Raw genomic sequence first — 18,405 nt, forward strand, 5'->3', positions numbered from 1 at the left:
GGAGCGGGAGAGGGGAGGGTTGCGGGTGGGTTGGAAGTTATGGGAGGGGGAAGCCATTGTAATCCATAAGCTGTACACTGTTAATTTATATTCATTAAATAAAAGTTAAAAAAAAAAGCTGAAACAAAAAAAAAAATGAGTGGTTTCTTTTGACACAGTGTCTTGGATTTCCATGCCTGCGAAACTCTCATGGGCTTTTTAGCCAGATGAGAATGCCTTAAGGGTTGATTCTCAGGCCAGAGTGCTGTTTAGGGCATTTGCCATTCTATGAGTCTGCTGTGTATCCTGCTTCCCATGTAGGATCATTCTCTCATTTTTAATTCATAATTATTATTTCAGACACTGGTCTTATTTATGTAATCCCTTTGACACTTAATTCTATCTTTTTGATCAATTATGAACTTAAACTGAAAACTTTAACAAGTAGGATGGCATTGGTACATGCCACCTTGATGGGACTGAATTGGAATCCCTGGCAAAAAAAATTATCTAAATGAAAGATCTCTGTGAGTGAGATCCCAGTGGAAAGAACAGGCCATCAAAGAAGGAGGTACCTTTCTCTGAAGGGAGGAGAGAACTTACTCTTTGAATATGGTCTTCCTTGTCTAAATAAGATCGAAGTTGGTGAACTCAAGAGGCTTCCATAGCCTTGGCAGCTCCTGACAAGAGCCTCGGGTGATTACTGACTTCATAAATAACAGTGTCAATTGTTAAATCAACAACGGGAGTCACTGTGCACCTGCTCCCCATGTAGGACCTCTGTCCTTAACATGTTGTACTATGCAAATTAATGGTAAAGCTACTACCCAAACAGTACTCTATACTTTGTGTGTCTATGTGGGTGCAGTCTGTTGAAATCTTTACTTAGTATATACTAAGTTGATCTTCTGTATAGAAAGATAATTGAAAATGAATCTTGATGAATAATGGGATGGGAGGGGAGTGGGAGATGGGATAGTTGAAGGTGGGAGGGAGGTTATGGGGGGAAAAGCCGCTATAATCCAAAAGTTGTACTTTGGAAACTTATATTTATTAAATAAAAGTTGAAAAGAAAAAAAAATGAGTGGTTTCCAATGAAAGCGTATAAAAGGCAGGAGAGTTCTATGGAGAAGACTTACATCCCCGGAGGGTTTCTTTTCAAGGTTGGTAGTAAATGTTCCTTTAAAGAAACATGAATGTTGGCTTGAGGCTGTGAAAAAAGACTGGATTGCCCAGGGCAGTTTAGAGGGAGTATTTGTGGTTACAGAGCAATCGGAAAAATTCAAGAAGAAATCAACACTTCATCCAAGAAATAAGCAGGAAGAGAGACATCATTGGAAGTACCAGAAGATAATGGCCTTCCTGTGCAAAGGAAATCTAATATGCAACGAGATACATCCCAGGTAATTGCTGACAAGGGAGCTTCATTTGTACTGAGGAGATTGTGCTTTTAAAAATGCTTTCTCCAGGAAAGACACATTACAAAGTTCTCTTAGAAGAGGAAGATAACAGGTAATTGATATGTGTGCTATTTCCTTAATAAAGAATCATTAATAAACATTTTCTCAGGTATCCATTTTATATAAGTATACATCCTATTTCTGCTTAGATAAGAAAAATGCTGAATGGGGTATGAGCGGTTTCTTACATTTCCACTTCTCTGCTAGTTACATTTAAGCATTTTTATAATTTAAAAAAAATTCTTTTTAAAATTCATGTAATGCTTTCACATATTTATAGGATACAGTATGATAAATTGGTACATGGACACAAAGTGTGATGATCAAACCAGAGAAATTAGCATTTCCATTTTCCTTATGCATTTATCATTTCTTTGTGTTGAGAGCCTTCAAACTCCTCTCTTCTAGTTCTTTATAAAATATATAATAAATGGTTGTGAACTATAGCAACCCTACTGTGCTGCAGAACATCAGAAACTGTGTAACTGTTTTGGAAATGATTTTACAACTGCCATCATCTTAAAGTATATCTAAATTCTAACTAAGTACACATTCATGGCGAGCTGCTTATGTAAAACACTTTAAAAAAAACACAATGGGGACACCAAGATAAATTTATTCTTCATCTCAAAGAGCACACACTAGAATAAAGAAGATGACAAATTTATACACATCACTTTTATAAAGGAGAAACACTGAATCTTATAATAACCATAAATAACATAAAATGAATGCCTGGACAAGACACCTGATGGTCATTTAGGCCTGCGACAGTGGTTCTGAAATCTGTGCTTAAGATCCGAATGCCTTAAGGGCTGATTCTGAGGCCAGAGTGTTGTTTAGGACATCTGCCATTCTATGAGTCTGCTGTGTATCCCACTTCCTTAAGAATCACCAGGAAGGCTTTGTTACAGCACAGACTGCTGATTCCAACCAAGAGTTTCAGCAGGTTCACAGAGAACACTGATGCTGCCTGTCAAGAGTCAATCTTTGAGAACTTCTGAAGTGGAGAGACTGGTCTTCACTTCTCCCTGCACATGACAATCTCTGAGGGAGGTTCTGAAAAACCGAGGGCCCACGCGTCACCCCAGTCTCCAAATAAAGAAAGCTATTTTATGAAGGAGACCATCCCAAAGGCAGATACTGAATCACAAGGAGAGAAGTTTTACTGACAGCTGGAAGATGATGCTAATGATGGGCACAGAGGCATGAAAGGGGGCAGGGAAGTGCATGATGAGAAACAGAACATGGCATTGCTGATGCACAGGTAGAGAAAAGGCATCTCGGAGCAAGTCAAGAGAGATCTTCACTGTCGTGGAGAACAGCAAGAAGTCAGCAAAGTTCTCTGAGCAGGAGAGTGACGAGAAGATATGTGCTCTAAATTATTATCTGGAAGCAAGTCCTGAAGAGGTCACAATAAGCTTGGCTTTGGAGACAAGGAGATAGGATGCTGTGGCAATGGACTACAACTCTCATCAAAGAGGAGTCCAGGGTTGTATTCTCAGGGCCATGTGCTCTGTGTGAATGCTTTAATTTTCTATCTGTATTTCAAAGATAGCCTAAGAATAAGTTTTATCAGACAGAGTTGTCAATGGAAAGATTTTTCATGATATTAAATGCTAAGTGTCTTAAGTTCAGGTTTCTTAGGAGACCCTGATGAAGCTCCTGGCTCCTGACTTTGGTCTGGGCCAACCCTGGCCATTTTGGCCATCTGGAGGAGTGAACCAGCTGATAGATCTCTCTCTCTCTCTCCCTCCCTCCCTCCCTTCCTCCCTTCTTCCCTCTAACTCTTTCTAGTAAAGTCAGTAAACCTTAAAAAAAAGAAAATTACAGTGTTTAAATTATGACAACTTTTCCCTGTGTTGTTAAATTTCTCTGTCATTTACATTATACCAGTAACACTATTTTTAGGGGAAAATAATAAAATATAATCAGTAATCTATGCATTCAAAAGCAGGTATTTTTCCAAAACCCAGCACATGGCCTGTCACATCATACACTGCGCATGCCCTCTCTATGTGAGGGCAGCAGCTGTGCATGGTACATTAAGAACCTATGTTACCCTTAATCCAGTGAACTCTCTCAGGGACAGCACCACAGCATATGTCAATCATTTCTTTTTCCTGGAAATAATCTACCATATAGTTAATCACCTTCTTTTATTTATCATTTCTTTTTCCTGGAAATAATCTACCATATAGTTAATCACCTTCTTTTATTTATTTCAAAAATTAAAATATTAGTATGAAAATATTCAAAATATTTTGTATTAATTAATTTTATTTGGAAACAGTACAGCCGTTAGAACACTTGAAATATTACACCCTACACAAGAAGACTTTATACCAAATCAAATATCATCATTAATAATCTATAATAATGAATTATATCAGAAATTTCATTCACTCTTTCCTGTCAAATATGTCAATGAAAAAAAATCAGCCTTGTCTGTTACATACCTGAGTTTCTGGTTGTATTGTTTGACTTTCTCCAATGAGGCTGCATTTATCTGAGCTTGGAATTCTTCCACTGAAACATTGTCCCTATAATAATATCCTTCCATGCTCTCCAATGCTGTGTAAACAAGCAAATATACACACAATTCCATAACTCAATTTCTCCACATTTAGTCTAATTTTATTGACTATTACTAAATTTAACAAACAGAACCAAATATGAACACATATGCAAGAAACAATGTTTAGTCCAAAAATGAATGAAAATTCTTCTTTTGTTCTCAAAATAAATATCAAACATTTGGTGATTCTCTGTTACATAGGCAAAAGAAAGTTCTAGCTTAAACTCTTTTCCATTTCTAACAAGTTTTGTAGGTAGTGTGGAAAACCTAAATATTCAACCCCAAAATGTGTCATAGCAGATCAGAATATGGTACCCTAAAATATACCTTAGGATTACTTTAAGAAACTGTAGACACAGGAGAAATTCTGAAAACAAAATTTTCCCCTCTTGTTGGGAAAATTTACATCTTTAAATGGCATCTCCCTTTGCAGGGGTATCTCCCTCTGGTTACTACTAAGAGAAGGGTGACTTAGTCACTAAAGACATTTAGGAGAAGGTATAACTCAGATCTGTATTTAAACCTTATACCTTGTGCCTTTCCCGATCAACTCTCCATAGCTGGACCTACCCCAGAGCTTCCCTTCTTTATTCCAATGGAAAATGGTACAGCAACAGCCACTTCACTGTACCAGAAGGGGCACTTTCCAATATGCTCAGTGCATCCCTGAACCTGCAGATAGTACCAAACTCTGGATATATGATGTTTTTTTCCTATATGCACAAACACAAATGTAAGGCCTTTTCCATCTTAACTAAGAACTTAGACCATGCACTGCAGCCGTTATAACTTTGGCCATCTTAGCTGTGATAGTAAAATATCATGAGATTTCTTTTTCCTTTTTTACAATTTCACAGGTAGAATATTTGTTCTTAACATTATACTAAGTCAAGAATTTTCACTTAAAGGAAGCACCTTAGGGCTTATTTTCTGGCATCTTTGCCAGCATCACTACTATTTTTTTTAAAAGAGATTTATTTATGTATTTATTTGAATAGACAGGCAGGGAGAGAGAGAGAGAGAGAGGGAGGGAGGTAGGGCAGGGGGCGATAGATAGGAAGGCAGAGAAAGAGAGACAGAGACCTTCATCTACCGGTTGGTTCACTCCCTAAATTGTCATAATGGCCAGGGCTGGGCCAGACAAAAACTGGAAGCTAGGAGCTTCTTCTAGTTCTCCCATTTGGGTATCAGGGGCCCAAGTACTTGACTGCTCTGCTGCATTCCTAGGTGCGTTAGCATGGAGCTGGCTTGGAGGTGGAGCAGTGGGGAGTCGAGCTGGTGCCCACATGGGATGCTGGCATCACAGGCAGCAGCTTAACCCACTATGCAGCAATTCTGGCCACCATCACTACTCTTGCACTTTGGAGGCATACTAAGTAAAACAGGAGACATTTGGACATAAGAGCTGTTTAATCACAACAGTCAATGATCTTATAACCAAGAACAAATAAGTGACTAATGGGCAGGTAGTATATACAGTGTGGATATTCATTCCATAGGATGGAGTGAAACAGTGCAAGATTTCATCACAGTAGTGAGAATGACATACAATTTAAAACTTATGAATTGAGGGAGGAGTTTGCTCTACCAGTTAAGATGTGCACATCTCATTTCAGAGTCCCTGGGTTTAATTCCTAGCTCTGGTTCTTGATTTCAACTCTGTGCTTGTCAATAGCCCGGGAGGAAGCAGTGATGGCTCAAGTGGTTGGGTTCCTGTCACACATATGGAAAACTTGGCTTAAGTTCCTAGTTCCTGACTTTGGCCTGACCCAGTCCTGGCCACTGCAGGCATTTGGGGAGTGAACCATCTGTCTGCCTCTCTTTGCCTCTTGAACTGACTTAAAAAAAAAAACTTACAAAGGTTTTATTCCTGGAATTTTCCATTTAATATTTTCAGACTGCAGGTGGCTGCAAGCAATTGAAATTGCAGGAGGAAAAACCATGGATAGAATGGATCTATTGCATTTAAGCCTACATTCAAAGCTAACTCTTGGAAAATTTTTTCACTTTTTCTTGGGCACCTCCCACATATGCATGGTATTAAACTTTTAATTTTTCTCTTATTAATCTGTCTTTGGCTGCAGGGGTCCATCCCAACTAACAACTATTAAAGGTAGAGAGAAAATTATTTTCCTCCTTTACAATGTTCTTTGTGAATCTAACTCAAATTTCCTGTATATTACTTATATTCATGGGTACTTCAAAATGATTGTGGGACAACAGAATTAAAAGTCTGTTTTGGTGACAAAAATATTTGAAATCCATACATAGACTTTTCATAGTACATATTTTATATGAATTTACTGAAGATTCCTTGAACATACACATACATATAAAACATATATGTGTATGAGAGGCAAAACTACATTAAAATATATCTGAGTAAAAAGACAGGAACTGTTATGTCCATTTATAGTTATAATATGGGCCTAGGTATTCCAATATTTAATCCAGGTTCTTACTCTCACAGAGATAAGAATTCATAGCAGAGATATCCTTACAGTGCATAAGTGAGAGCAGGATTCATTTAAAACAAAGTGAAATACATTCACACATGAGTGTGGGTCACTTTACATGGAGAGATATGTGAATGGTCCAAAGAACTGTCTATGAGGAGAGACAGGCAGGGGAAGCCAAAGAAAGTTTCTCAATCATGGTCAAGGGCAAAAGAGGGCCCCACTTACATTATCACCCTCTTTTATATAATAGGGGGTGGAACTATAGTTGAATAAACACATGGCATGGGATCTTACATGGGAAGATTTCTGGGAGTTCTCCACATGGACATTGTGGCATCTCCTCCTTCCTGGGAAGGTGGAGTAACAAAGAAGATAGAGTGACAAGGCAGGGCTGGCACAAATTCCAGCTCACTTACTCCTATCTGATTCCCTGCCTATCAGTTACACTCTTTCATACACTGAATTAAGATAAGAAGTATTAATACAATAAGTACAAAGTGTAGATAAAATGAAATCTGAGACAACTACCTCTACTCAAATGGTGAGTTTAGTTAAAAAACAAACACGTATGTAGCATCTCACTAATTCTAAGTGTTTTTGAGTAATACAGAGTTCCTTTTTCACCAAAATTTTTACTGTTTCTTTTTCCTTTAAACTTTATGAGGTGGTATTTAAAAATCCTCAGAGAAGAACTCAATCACAGGAGGCTTAGAAATGGAAGTTCTCCTGTGCAAAGGCTGCCTGCCTCCGGCATGCTAATGGGTCCAATTTTGCAATGTAAATTGTTTTCTCTTGAAATCCATTACCACTTACAAACTTCAATTTTGAACAGATTATTTCAAAATTGATAAAAACGAATCTTGTTTCAAATCTCCTAAATGCAATAGCTTTTAAACTTCATTCAAGGATGGTTTTCTCAAATTAATAGAAACTTTTATCATTTTGGGGGCAAACACAGGAAAAGTGATTCAGCACTGAGAAAATAATAAAACTTTGAAGAGTACTGCTAAGTTACAACTTTTTAAATGGTATTCTGGGTTTATAATTGAGAAAAACAATTATGTGAGATTTGAGTGGAAGCATATTGCATTCACTTCAGTGCAGGAAATCAAACCTCTGGGTTAGATTCAAGGATTTCTCTATTTGTTTATTCCTTATGACTCTAGCATTAACTATGATAGTTGGAACTAGCTTGGCAAACTTCTGGTTGTAAATAAACACAGGAAATAAAAGGATGTCTACTTGATAGAACTATTCTCAGCTATATGCCACGCTCACTTCCTTGAACAAGCTGTTCTTTGTGAAAAGAAAATATTCCAGGAAAACTATATCAATAGCCACACTTCAATGTGAATCACTTTTACTAGTCAGAAAGTTAATGATGAAAACCCTTGCAGTTTCTGCTCTTTACTAGCTATATGTGACTTTGGACAAATTAATCAGTATCTGAGATCATCAGGTTCCTCCTTTTGATATGGAAAATAGAAGTACCTACTAATTGTGGTTATCAAGGAAGGATTGAATTACATAACAGTATTAAGACAGCCAGGTCAATGCCAATGTTGAGGTGCAAGAATTTAAGCTGCTACCTATGACTCTGAGTCCCAGTTGGGGCTCTGCTTCTGATCTGGGAAGGGTGTCTGTGAAGGCAGCAGAAAGATGGCCCCAGTTCTTGGGTCCTTGCACCCACACAGGAGACCTTGATAGCGATCCAGGCTCCTGGCTTCAGAATGACCCAGCCTGGGCCATTCGTGGAATGAACTAGTAGGTGAAACATATGACTCTATCTCTGCCTCTCCTCTCTCTATAAGTCTTTCAAATAAATAATAAATACACCTTAAAAAAAGACAGCTTAAGCTTATTCTTATTGAATGAGTTTTATGTACTAGGCAACATGCCAAGTGCTCTTCAGGCATTATTGACTTCAGTATCCCTGAGATACAGATTATGCACCAGAGTGCTCAAACAGAAAGTTAAGGGATGTAAGATTCTTTCAAAATTGATGCAAGTTCATGCAAGATCACTTCAATTTATGACTTCAGACCAGAAAGCCTGGAGGAGAACAATGGAAGGAATAGCAGAGTATGTGTGCGTATTTGTATGTGTATCTGTATGTGTATGTTGTACATATGTGTGTGTGCTTCAGGGGGCAGGGAGGACATGGGATCTAATTTTTATAAAGATCTATAGGCAGCATGATCAGTCCTCCTCTAAAACATTGCTACAATATAAGAACAATTATTTAAAAGTAATTTATAATATAACTAATATTTCTACATGCTCTTAAATGGCTGTTTTCATTAAATGTTTTTGATACTATTTCTTAATTAGCAAGTTGGTTAAAATTCAAAATTACATATATATATGTATAAATTTTTGGTAGTGGTAAGTTTAACAATTTGGCCAAGAGGCATGTGACATGGGCTGGCCTTATGGTACGGTGAGTTAAGCTACTGACCCAGACACCAGCATCCTACATGAGTGCTGGTTCAAGTCCAGTTTGCTCTGCTTCTGATCCAGTTCTCTGCTAATACACTTAGGAGACAATAGATGATGGCCAAGTACTCAGGCTCCTGCTACCCATGTAGGAGATCTGGATGGAGTTCTAGGCTTCTGGCTTCAGCCTGGCCCAGCCCCAGCCATTGTCGCTATTTGGGAAATGAACCAGTGGATGGAAGATCTCTCTTTCTCTCTTAAACTCTATCTCTCTATTTCTCTCTCTGTGTCTCTTTTTTCTCTGTATAACTCTGTTTTTCAAATAAATATAAAGGAATCTCAGAAGTATATGACATATGTATAGGACTGTGGGAAACAAAGAGCAGCAACAAAAAATGAGTTATGTATTTAAAAACTAAACTGAAGAGGGAGGACACGTTCCCTATGTATGTTTATTTGTTATAATAATTAAGAAAACACTGTGACATTCAACCACATTAAATTTCTGTTAACAGCAAAAGTAGGGTAGATATACAATAATGTCATAGTGACTCAAAACCTGGGTCTCTCTTCACATTCCTTATCTAGTTTTCTATGTTCTCTTTAGTATAACAATATGTGACTCAATGTAGTATTAACCTACTTGACTGAATAAATATTTAAGTTACTTAGAAGCATTTAATTAAAAGCAATATTTAAATTACAACATGAACGTGCTTATTTTTATTTCTATTACATTTTATTGCAGGAAAACATTCAAGCTAAGATAGCAAAAAAAAAAAAGAAAAATTTAATGAATGTTAAAGAAAATTAAAGATTAAATTATTCTCAGACTGAAAGTGAGCCATATTTTCACTCAAAAAACATTTCAAGTCTTTTCCAAAAAAGGGATTAATCAGGAAAAATATAGAATCTCTTGAGAATAATTGTAAGAATAGTGCCAATCAACCAGCACTATTTTGATAGCACAGTGACACTTTATTGGTTAAATAAGAAACAGCACAGGTACTGTTGCAATTCTCCAGAAATGGTCACAGTCAGAATGCCTCAGAACTGGCTACTATTATTTTTTTGTAAAGAGAGCAAGTTTTGTAAATTCCATATGACAAAGGAGAAAGCCTGTTTACGACTCATATACAGGCTCAACCCTGGGAACTGTTCTTTCATTTTTAAAAAGCTATTTATGATTTCAATGATAAATATTGTATAAAACCCAAAGGGGAAATAAAAAGATTCATCTTTTAGAGAACCTTAAGAAGAGTTTTGGAGTGAAAAAATATCTGAATGAAACCAACTTAGATAATCAGAGTGTTTTAAATAAAATGCTCCCTTTTGCTTAAAAGAGAAAGTTCTTGGCTAATTTCAATTTTTTTTGAGCACAGAAAGACATCTCTAAAGCTTCATTTACTTACTTATTTTTACTTATTTCAGATAGAAACAGTGAGATAGGGAGAGTCCCATCCTTTGGTTCACTGCCCAAAAGCCCATAATAGCCAGAGCAGGGCCAACCCAAAGCTGGGAGCTGGGAACCCAATCCAGGTCTCCCATGTGGGTTGTAGGGACTGAACCACTTGAGCCATCAGCTGCTGCCCCCAAGCATATATATTAGCAGGTGGCTGGATCCAGAGTAGAACCAGGACTCTAATCAAGGAACTCTGAAATGGTACATGGGCATCTTAAGTAGTGTCTTAACCACTAGGCCAAATGTCCACCCCGAAAGATATCTTTTAAACAGGTAAGATTTAGGTAGCAAGTTTTTGTTATTGCTGTAGTTTATAGGAGGTAAAAAGCCAAAATATCCAGAAATGTGTTTGTAGAGAAAAAGACTAGCATTGCACATATTATTTAGTTTAAGGAAAACTATCGCCTAGAGACCCAGGGAATAGGTGTTTAGTGACACTTCACAAGAACTGGACACCATATTCAGAATACTATATATTTTAAATCACAGCACTTGGTATGTTATCATGTCCCTAAATGACAGAACACACAAATCCAGCAACCAAAGTTGGAAGCAGAAATGACCGTGCTTAACACCACTAGACTTAAACTGTGCTCCCAAAAAGATATGGTAAATTCCTCAACCCTGGTGTCTATAAATATGACATTATTTTGAAATATGGTCTTTATAGATATAACCAAATGAAAATCAAGTCATATTGAATCAGAGTGAGCTTAAAGCTATAAGAAGAGGGAAATTTTAATACAGAGAGGCAGAGACAGACAGACACACAGGACAGATAGCCACACGAAAATGGAGACAGAGATCGTAATTATGTAGCCACAATATCAAGGAAGACCAAGGACTGGTGGCAGATACCAGAAGCCAGAAGATGCAGAAGCAAATAATTCCCTGGAGCCATTGGAGGAAGCAAGACCTTGATTTCAGACTTCTAGCCTGTAGAACTGGGATAGAATAAATCCCTCTTGTTTGAAGCCACTCACTTTGTGGTGAGTTTGTATAGCAGCCTAACAAAACTAATACATGAGTTTCAGTGACTCTCCTGAGGAATGTTTTCTTCCTGTCCCCAAAATTCTGGTTCCATGGGTTTTTCAAGGCACTAGCAGCCAAGCACAGCCATCACCATTGGCCATCTGAAGGGGACGGAGCTACTGTGGCACAGTGGGTACAGAAGCAGTAGCTTTGGCACCCTGGGAGTGAAAAAATATCTGAATGAAACCAACTTAGATAATCAGAGTGTTTTAAATAAAATGCTCCCTTTTGCTTAAAAGAGAAAGTTCTTGGCTAATTAGCAAGGGTCCCCCTTGCTAATCCTGTGCCCAAATTTGTTGGTAAGAGGAAAACTGCAATAATTCCATCCTACAAAGGGCATGGTGACCAGGGGATGAAACCCTTTAGAGATGCAAGTCTTGCTCATGCCACACAAAATGGCAGAGGCTCAGGCTGAGAGGGAGATGAATCTACAATGGATAGCAGAAGGGGGAAAATGAGACTCTATTGGTGACCTCAAGACCAGCTGCAGCAGCAAGGATTCTCGCTTGGCCCACTTGCCTTTATCTTTTTTTGTTTGTTTGTTTAAAGATTTTATTTATTTATTTATTTGAGAGATAGAGTTACAGAGAGAGGGAGAGACAGAGAGAAAGGTTTTCCATTTGCTGGTTTTCTCCTTATATGGCCACAACAGCTGGAGCAGGGTCAATCCAAAGCCAGGAGCTTCTCCTGGGTCTCCCACATGAGTGCAGGGGCCCAAGCACTTGGGCCATCTTCCACTGCTTTCCCAGGCCATAAAGAGAAAGCTGGTTTGGAAGAGGAGCAGCCAGGACATGAACCGGAGCCCACTAGGATGCCAGCACCACAGGTGAAGGCTTAGCTTACCACGCCCCAGCGCCAGTCCTGTACCTTTATTTTTACAGTACTCTCACCACCCTTTCCCCAGGAATAAAGACCTGTCAGAATTCTCCAAGACCCACATTGAGCCCTTACAGTCATGGGTTTGAGGGATGCAAGGCATAGACTATAGAGGAGGCTCTAAAAGCTGCCTGCTCAGAGGCCTTTAAGAATGACAGGCTCACTGCCTGGTTGCTAGGATCCCCACAGAACCCTCCTGCAGCTGTCCACTCTCTGAGCTTCATCAACCTCTGCTTAAGAATCCTGTCCCATTGGAGGCCGGTGTTGTGATGCAGCAGGTTAAGCTGCCACCAACATTTCATATGGACCCAGGTTCAAGTCACTGCTGCTCCTCTTTCCATCAAGCTCTAAACTAATGTACCTGGGAATGCAGCAGAAGACAGCCCAAGTGCTTAGGCCAATGCCACCCATGTGGGAGACCCAGAGGGAGCTTCTGGCTCCTGGATTCAGCTTGGTCCAGTCCCAGCTGTTGTGGCCATTTGGGTATTGAACCAGTGGATGGAATAGTGCTCATTCTCTCTGTCTATGTCTCCCTCTCCCTCTTTCTGCCTTTAAAGTAAATGAAAAAAAAAAAAAACTTTTTAAAAAATAATAAAAAAAACTATCCCACTCAAGGTTACACTTCCATCCTGTTGTTACAAGCATTGCACGAATATATTGCATTGCTCCTGTGCCTCTTGCTATGGCTCCCTAGAATCTAGACATATAGAACATTTGTGAAATGAATTAGTCTCATTAAACAAAGATTAGCTGGATAATTGCATGGTGAGAGACCATGGTTTCTCACTCCTGGTAGACTCCACAACCACTTAGATAGCTTCTAAAATATTCTAGTATTTGGGTCCCATGCCCCAGAGACTTTCTTAGTTGATCTTGTATGGGTATTTTAAAAAAACTCAAGATGATTAATGTGCCGCCAGTACTAAGGACCACTGACAGAAACACAAAAATAAGTCAGTAGAAAGAGGGCAAAGTGATCCTGAGTATTTATCCTCCTCGTGTTTGTGATTTCACCAGCCTTATACTTACTATCTTTATCTCTCCAAAGGCTTGAGAATCCCAATAGCATTGATTCCCTGACCTGTAGGAAGCACTTAGGAATATTAGCAAGAAGATTGCTTTAATGTGATTTTCAAATTCCAGCCTTTTGCCTATGCCTTGTGCCAAACTTCCTATGTGTTCCTTACCTTGGAAATCAGGATCACTTTTGTCTACCCAGACTCTTGTTCTGTAACTCGGGCCTTCAGCAATTATTTTACCTTCAACCCTGCTCACTTTAGTTGGTTCCATGTCTGCAGGATGCCCATAAATTACTGTGCTCTACTTCCCCCAGTGTCCACGGAGGCAAGAAAAAAATGGGAAGACGCTGATAGATTGGCTGCCTGTTCTACTTCAACCTGACTTCAAAAGACGTCCCAGGAAACTTTCAAATTTATCCAATTTTTCTATTTTTTTAATTGGCTAGCAAAAAACTGTGTACAAAGGCACACACAAAGTAAAACTAATTTTTTAAAAAAATATTTATTTATTTTGAAAGTCAGAGTTTCAGGGAGAGAGGAAGAGACCGAAAAGAAAGATCTTCTGTCTCCTGGTTCATTCCCATAACTGCAACACCCAGCACTGGGCCAGACCAAAGCTAGGAACCAGGAGCTTCAACTGGGTCTCCCCTTTGGGTAGCAGGGACCCATGCACTTGGGCCATCTTTGCTGCATTGCTCAGGCCTTTAACAGAGAGCTGAATCAATAGTGGAGCATCCAGGACATGAACTGGTGCCCATATGGGATGTCAGCATCCTGGGTGGCAGTTTAACCCCACTAGGCCACAAAGCTGGCCCCTAAATTAAAATTCTAGGAGCAGGTGTCTAGCATAGTGGTTGGGACACTACTTGGGACACCTGCATCCCACACTGAAGTGTCTGGGTTTCAGTCCTGGCTTTGCTTCCAATTTCAGCTTCTTGCTAATACACACCCTGGGAGGCAGCAGGTAATGCTTCAAGTACTTGTGTCCCTGCCACCCATGTGGGAGACCCAGATTACATTCAGGGCTCCTTGCTTCAGCCTGGCCTAGTCCTGTATGTTGCAGGCATTTGCAGAGTAAATTAGTAGATAGGTATTTTTCTTTCTGTCTCTCTGTGTGTCCCAAATAAATAAATAATTTTTAAAAATGAAGAATTAAAAAATAAAATAAAACTCAAACTCTTAAGATTTCATTTCAGGGTTAGACTTGGCATCTCTTCCATCTACCACTACTTTTCAATTGCCAGATGGCAATCTCCTCTCTAGCTAGGTCTGAAATTTCCGTGCTTCTCCCTATCTGATGCATACTAAGAGCTTCTGAAGCTTCCTCCTGGGAGTCTTAGGAATGCAGAGGAACTTCTGCACCCTCTTTGAATAAACAAGCTTATCACTGACAAATTTCTAAGTAAACAAGCTGTTCCCAGCTGGCTTTACCTATCTATGACCTTGCTACAGAAGTGTTCCCATTGTTGCTTATTCAAATCCTTTTTCATATTTTTAACCATGAGAATACTAGAACCAAAAGTTTATCATAGCTTTTCTTTAAATTAAATTTTAATTAAATTAATTCACTGAAGTTATATGTATTTAGAGATTATTTTAAAATTAACTTTGGCAAAATTAAAAATTAAAAATAGAGGCTGCTTGCAAAATAATCTTTGAATGCACTTGGGTTGGTGGAGATGATTACTCAGCTACTTATGGCCAATGTGTCACAAATGCAAAGATTGTTTTTTTTTATTTCACAGGTAGAGTTATAGACAGTGAGAGTGAGAGACAGAGAGAAAAGTCTTCCTTCTGTTGGTTCACTCCCCAAATGGCCGCAATGGCCGGCACTGCACCCATCTGAAGCCAGAAGCCAGGTGCTTCCTCCTGGTCTCCCATGTGGGTGCAGGGGCCCAAGCACTTGGGCCATCCTCCACTGCACTCCCTGACCACAGCAGAGAGCTGGACTGGAAGAGGAGAAACAGGGACTGGAACGGGCACCCATATGGGATGCTGGCGCCGCAGGCGGAGGATTAGCCAAGTGAGCCATGGCGCCGGCCCTGCAATGATTTTTTTTTTTTTTTTAAAGGTGACTAGTGTCATCTATCATTTCAGTAATGATTTCAAAGAGACAAAATTCGGACAGAAAGAAAGGAAATGCAGAGGCTTTAATAACTGTAAGCTCTGGTTAAACTCTATAAAAGTTAACATTCCAGACAAGCACCCTTCCCTATCTTCTCGAACTGTCTTCCCTGGTAATGGCTCTTACCATATTTTAGGTTTAACTATTCTCCTGACATATTTCCAAAGGTCTACTTGTGTTCACTCTTTTTATTCCTTTTTATTACAGAATCTTTATGACCTTCCTATAAATCACATTCCTACCAAGAGAAATGAAAATACCTTCTAACAACTGTGAACATCCTCTCCTTATTGAAACTTTCCTCTATTTAAAAGTATTCATTCCAGCCGGCGCCGCGGCTCAATAGGCTAATCCTCCGCCTAGCGGCGCGGGCACACTGGGTTCTAGTCCCAGTCGGGGAGCCGGATTCTGTCCCGGTTGCCCCTCTTCCAGGCCAGCTCTCTGCTGTGGCCAGGGAGTGCAGTGGAGGATGGCCCAAGTGCTTGGGCCCTGCACCCCATGGGAGACCAGGAGAAGCACCTGGCTCCTGCCATCGGATCAGCGCAGTGCGCCGGCCGCAGCGCACCTACCGCAGCGGCCATTGGAGGGTGAACCAACGGCAAAAGGAAGACCTTTCTCTCTGTCTCTCTCTCTCTCACTGTCCACTCTGCCTGTCAAAAATAAAATAAAAAAATTAAAAAAAAAAAGAAATAAAAGTATTCATTCCAGCTATCTGTTTGAGGCAGTTGTAGCTTTCAAACTATGACAATTGAAGGAAGAGTCATCTATCTTTTAAAATTCAGCGTTTAAAAATAATATGTGGTAGAAAGCAAAAACCTCACGTGGTAACGAACTTAGATTTCATATGCTTATGTGTCCTTCAGTTATTCAGAATGTTTTTATTCCTCTACACTCTCCTCATTTTGTATTAGAACATTAATATTCTACAGCAAAGCCAATGCAATTCTTGAAAACTCAAAAGAAGAAAAATGAAATCCTCTGTGGTATCATTCAGAGAAACTGATATAACCTTGTGACCACCGCATGCATTTTTAAAAGCTTGGAGAATATTCCAGAGTAGAAGAGACTATACAGGATCTTTTTTAGGCAGCATGTTATGAACCTGGAACTAGGAAGGATCCAGAACCTTCCTTTGGAAATTCAGTTCATGCAAGAATTTTCTTACTTGTGCTAATCTTAATTTCTTCAGCTGTCAGTGACACTCATTGTTTATTTGACAAAAAAAAGAATACATATTTCCTGACCAAAAATTGATAAAAAAATTAATAAAGCATAAATGTAACCACTCAGTAATACTTAAAACATTTGACATACACGTAAGTATATAGATTCATATATAATTGAGAGTAAAATATAAATTATTTTTTATAATCTGCATGCATATACTATCAGACTTTTTCTACATCAGAGAATATTTGATCATATAATTTTAATGTCTCCACTATAGTACAACTTAAGTAAATTTATGTAGCCAAATTTAACTTACCTTAATTTAGTTAAATCAATCATATCTTAGCCTTCATTACACATAATGGTGTGATCTTATTTGATAAAAATTTACATCACACATGATTCTGTCTTAAATAAACATTCCCAGAAGCAAATGTATTGCCTAAAACAATGCATTTCAAATTAACGAAAAACAAACTTCGACTACTACATTTATATTCACTAAAAATGATAAAATAACTTAGGTACAGGAATCATAAAAAGGGAAACAGTTTACCTTGTGCAAAAAGAACAGGATGAATTTTAAACCCTCCTCCATTTTTCAACCGTTGAGGCAGTTGCTCAAAATGATAGCTATCAATGTAGAAGTAAACTTTCAGAGCTTGCCGGCTTCCTTCTGCTTGATAGGTGAGAGGAACATCTACAATGACATTTAGTCTTCTGTTACTCCCTAAAATCAGGATATGCTATACGGCGTATCTGTCAATCCTTAAAAACAACCCAGAAAATCACTAGAAACTAAAAGTGCTCATGTAGAGAAAGTCTAGCTCAGACATACAGAGTTACAATGGAAAGAACATTAAATCAGATTCTCGTCAGCTAAAGCAACAGATTTATTACTGTATTGTATATAAAAATTTGCAATAGGAAACGTTGGTGCTCCTTGACATACCAGATGTTTCACTCAGCTAAATGAGGAGTTTAGCTGCACAAAGTTTGGATTCAAAATCTCTCAGGGCAGCTGCCTCATTCATATTTTAGTCAAAATGAGTCCTTGGGGTATACTTCTTAAGTAGTTTGCAAGAAATTGAGTACATAGTAACCATTAACAAAATTAGCATGGGTTTTGTAAGCTCCATTCCCTGAGTACCAGATCAAAATTGTATTATCTTCTGTTGGTGCCCTACAGTGATCAGAAATTATCTGTTCAAACTCTTGTAGCTATTTTCAAAGATTCTAAATTTAATTACTTATTAAAAAAAAAAAACCTGAAGAGCTAAATGCTGTAGGAGTATTTCACAATGCTATGCTAAATCTTCCTTGTTTTATGATACACATATATGACAAATATTCCTACCTCATTAAAAGAATATAAAATCTTTCTATAAAGATAGAACAGTCTATACTACCTAATTAAAAATTAAGCCCAAAATGTAGTAAGCATTTAATACATGTTCTTGACTCAATATTTATTATTTCCAACCTGCCTCAAAATAAAACTCTGTATAGAAGTAAAGTTAAAGGTTAAATGACACTTATGATCACAGATTGCAGGCTTCTTATTAAATTTAACTATATTTAGCTGCATGCCAGTAAAGGAGATGTTGCACTGACATTTCACATCTTTGTTCCACGTACTAATGCTTATTTTATATTTCCTACAATTTTAAAAATGGAAGACATAAGTTTTAATTTGTAAAAGAGAACAAATCAGTTTCTCAGTGAAAGAAGTGAAAATTAATGGCAATTTAATGACTGGAAAAAGTTTTCTTATGGTTTCTAAAATAAAGATAAAAGAGATATATGAGC

General features: G+C 38.4%; 1 protein-coding gene across 1 annotated transcript in view; it reads right to left on the reverse strand.

The window, feature by feature from the left end:
• Positions 1-18,405, reverse strand: part of PREX2 (phosphatidylinositol-3,4,5-trisphosphate dependent Rac exchange factor 2) — a 338,025-nt gene that overhangs the window by 91,727 nt on the left and 227,893 nt on the right. The window contains exons 34-35 of the mRNA XM_062188384.1: positions 17,153-17,296; positions 3,899-4,013 (exon numbers count right to left, since the gene is read on the reverse strand). Coding sequence (XP_062044368.1) covers positions 3,899-4,013; positions 17,153-17,296 — 259 coding nt within the window. The remainder of the gene's footprint in view (positions 1-3,898; positions 4,014-17,152; positions 17,297-18,405) is intronic.

Source organism: Lepus europaeus, chromosome 4 (genome assembly GCF_033115175.1).
Source record: "Lepus europaeus isolate LE1 chromosome 4, mLepTim1.pri, whole genome shotgun sequence".
NCBI classification, from domain to species: Eukaryota; Metazoa; Chordata; class Mammalia; order Lagomorpha; family Leporidae; genus Lepus; species Lepus europaeus.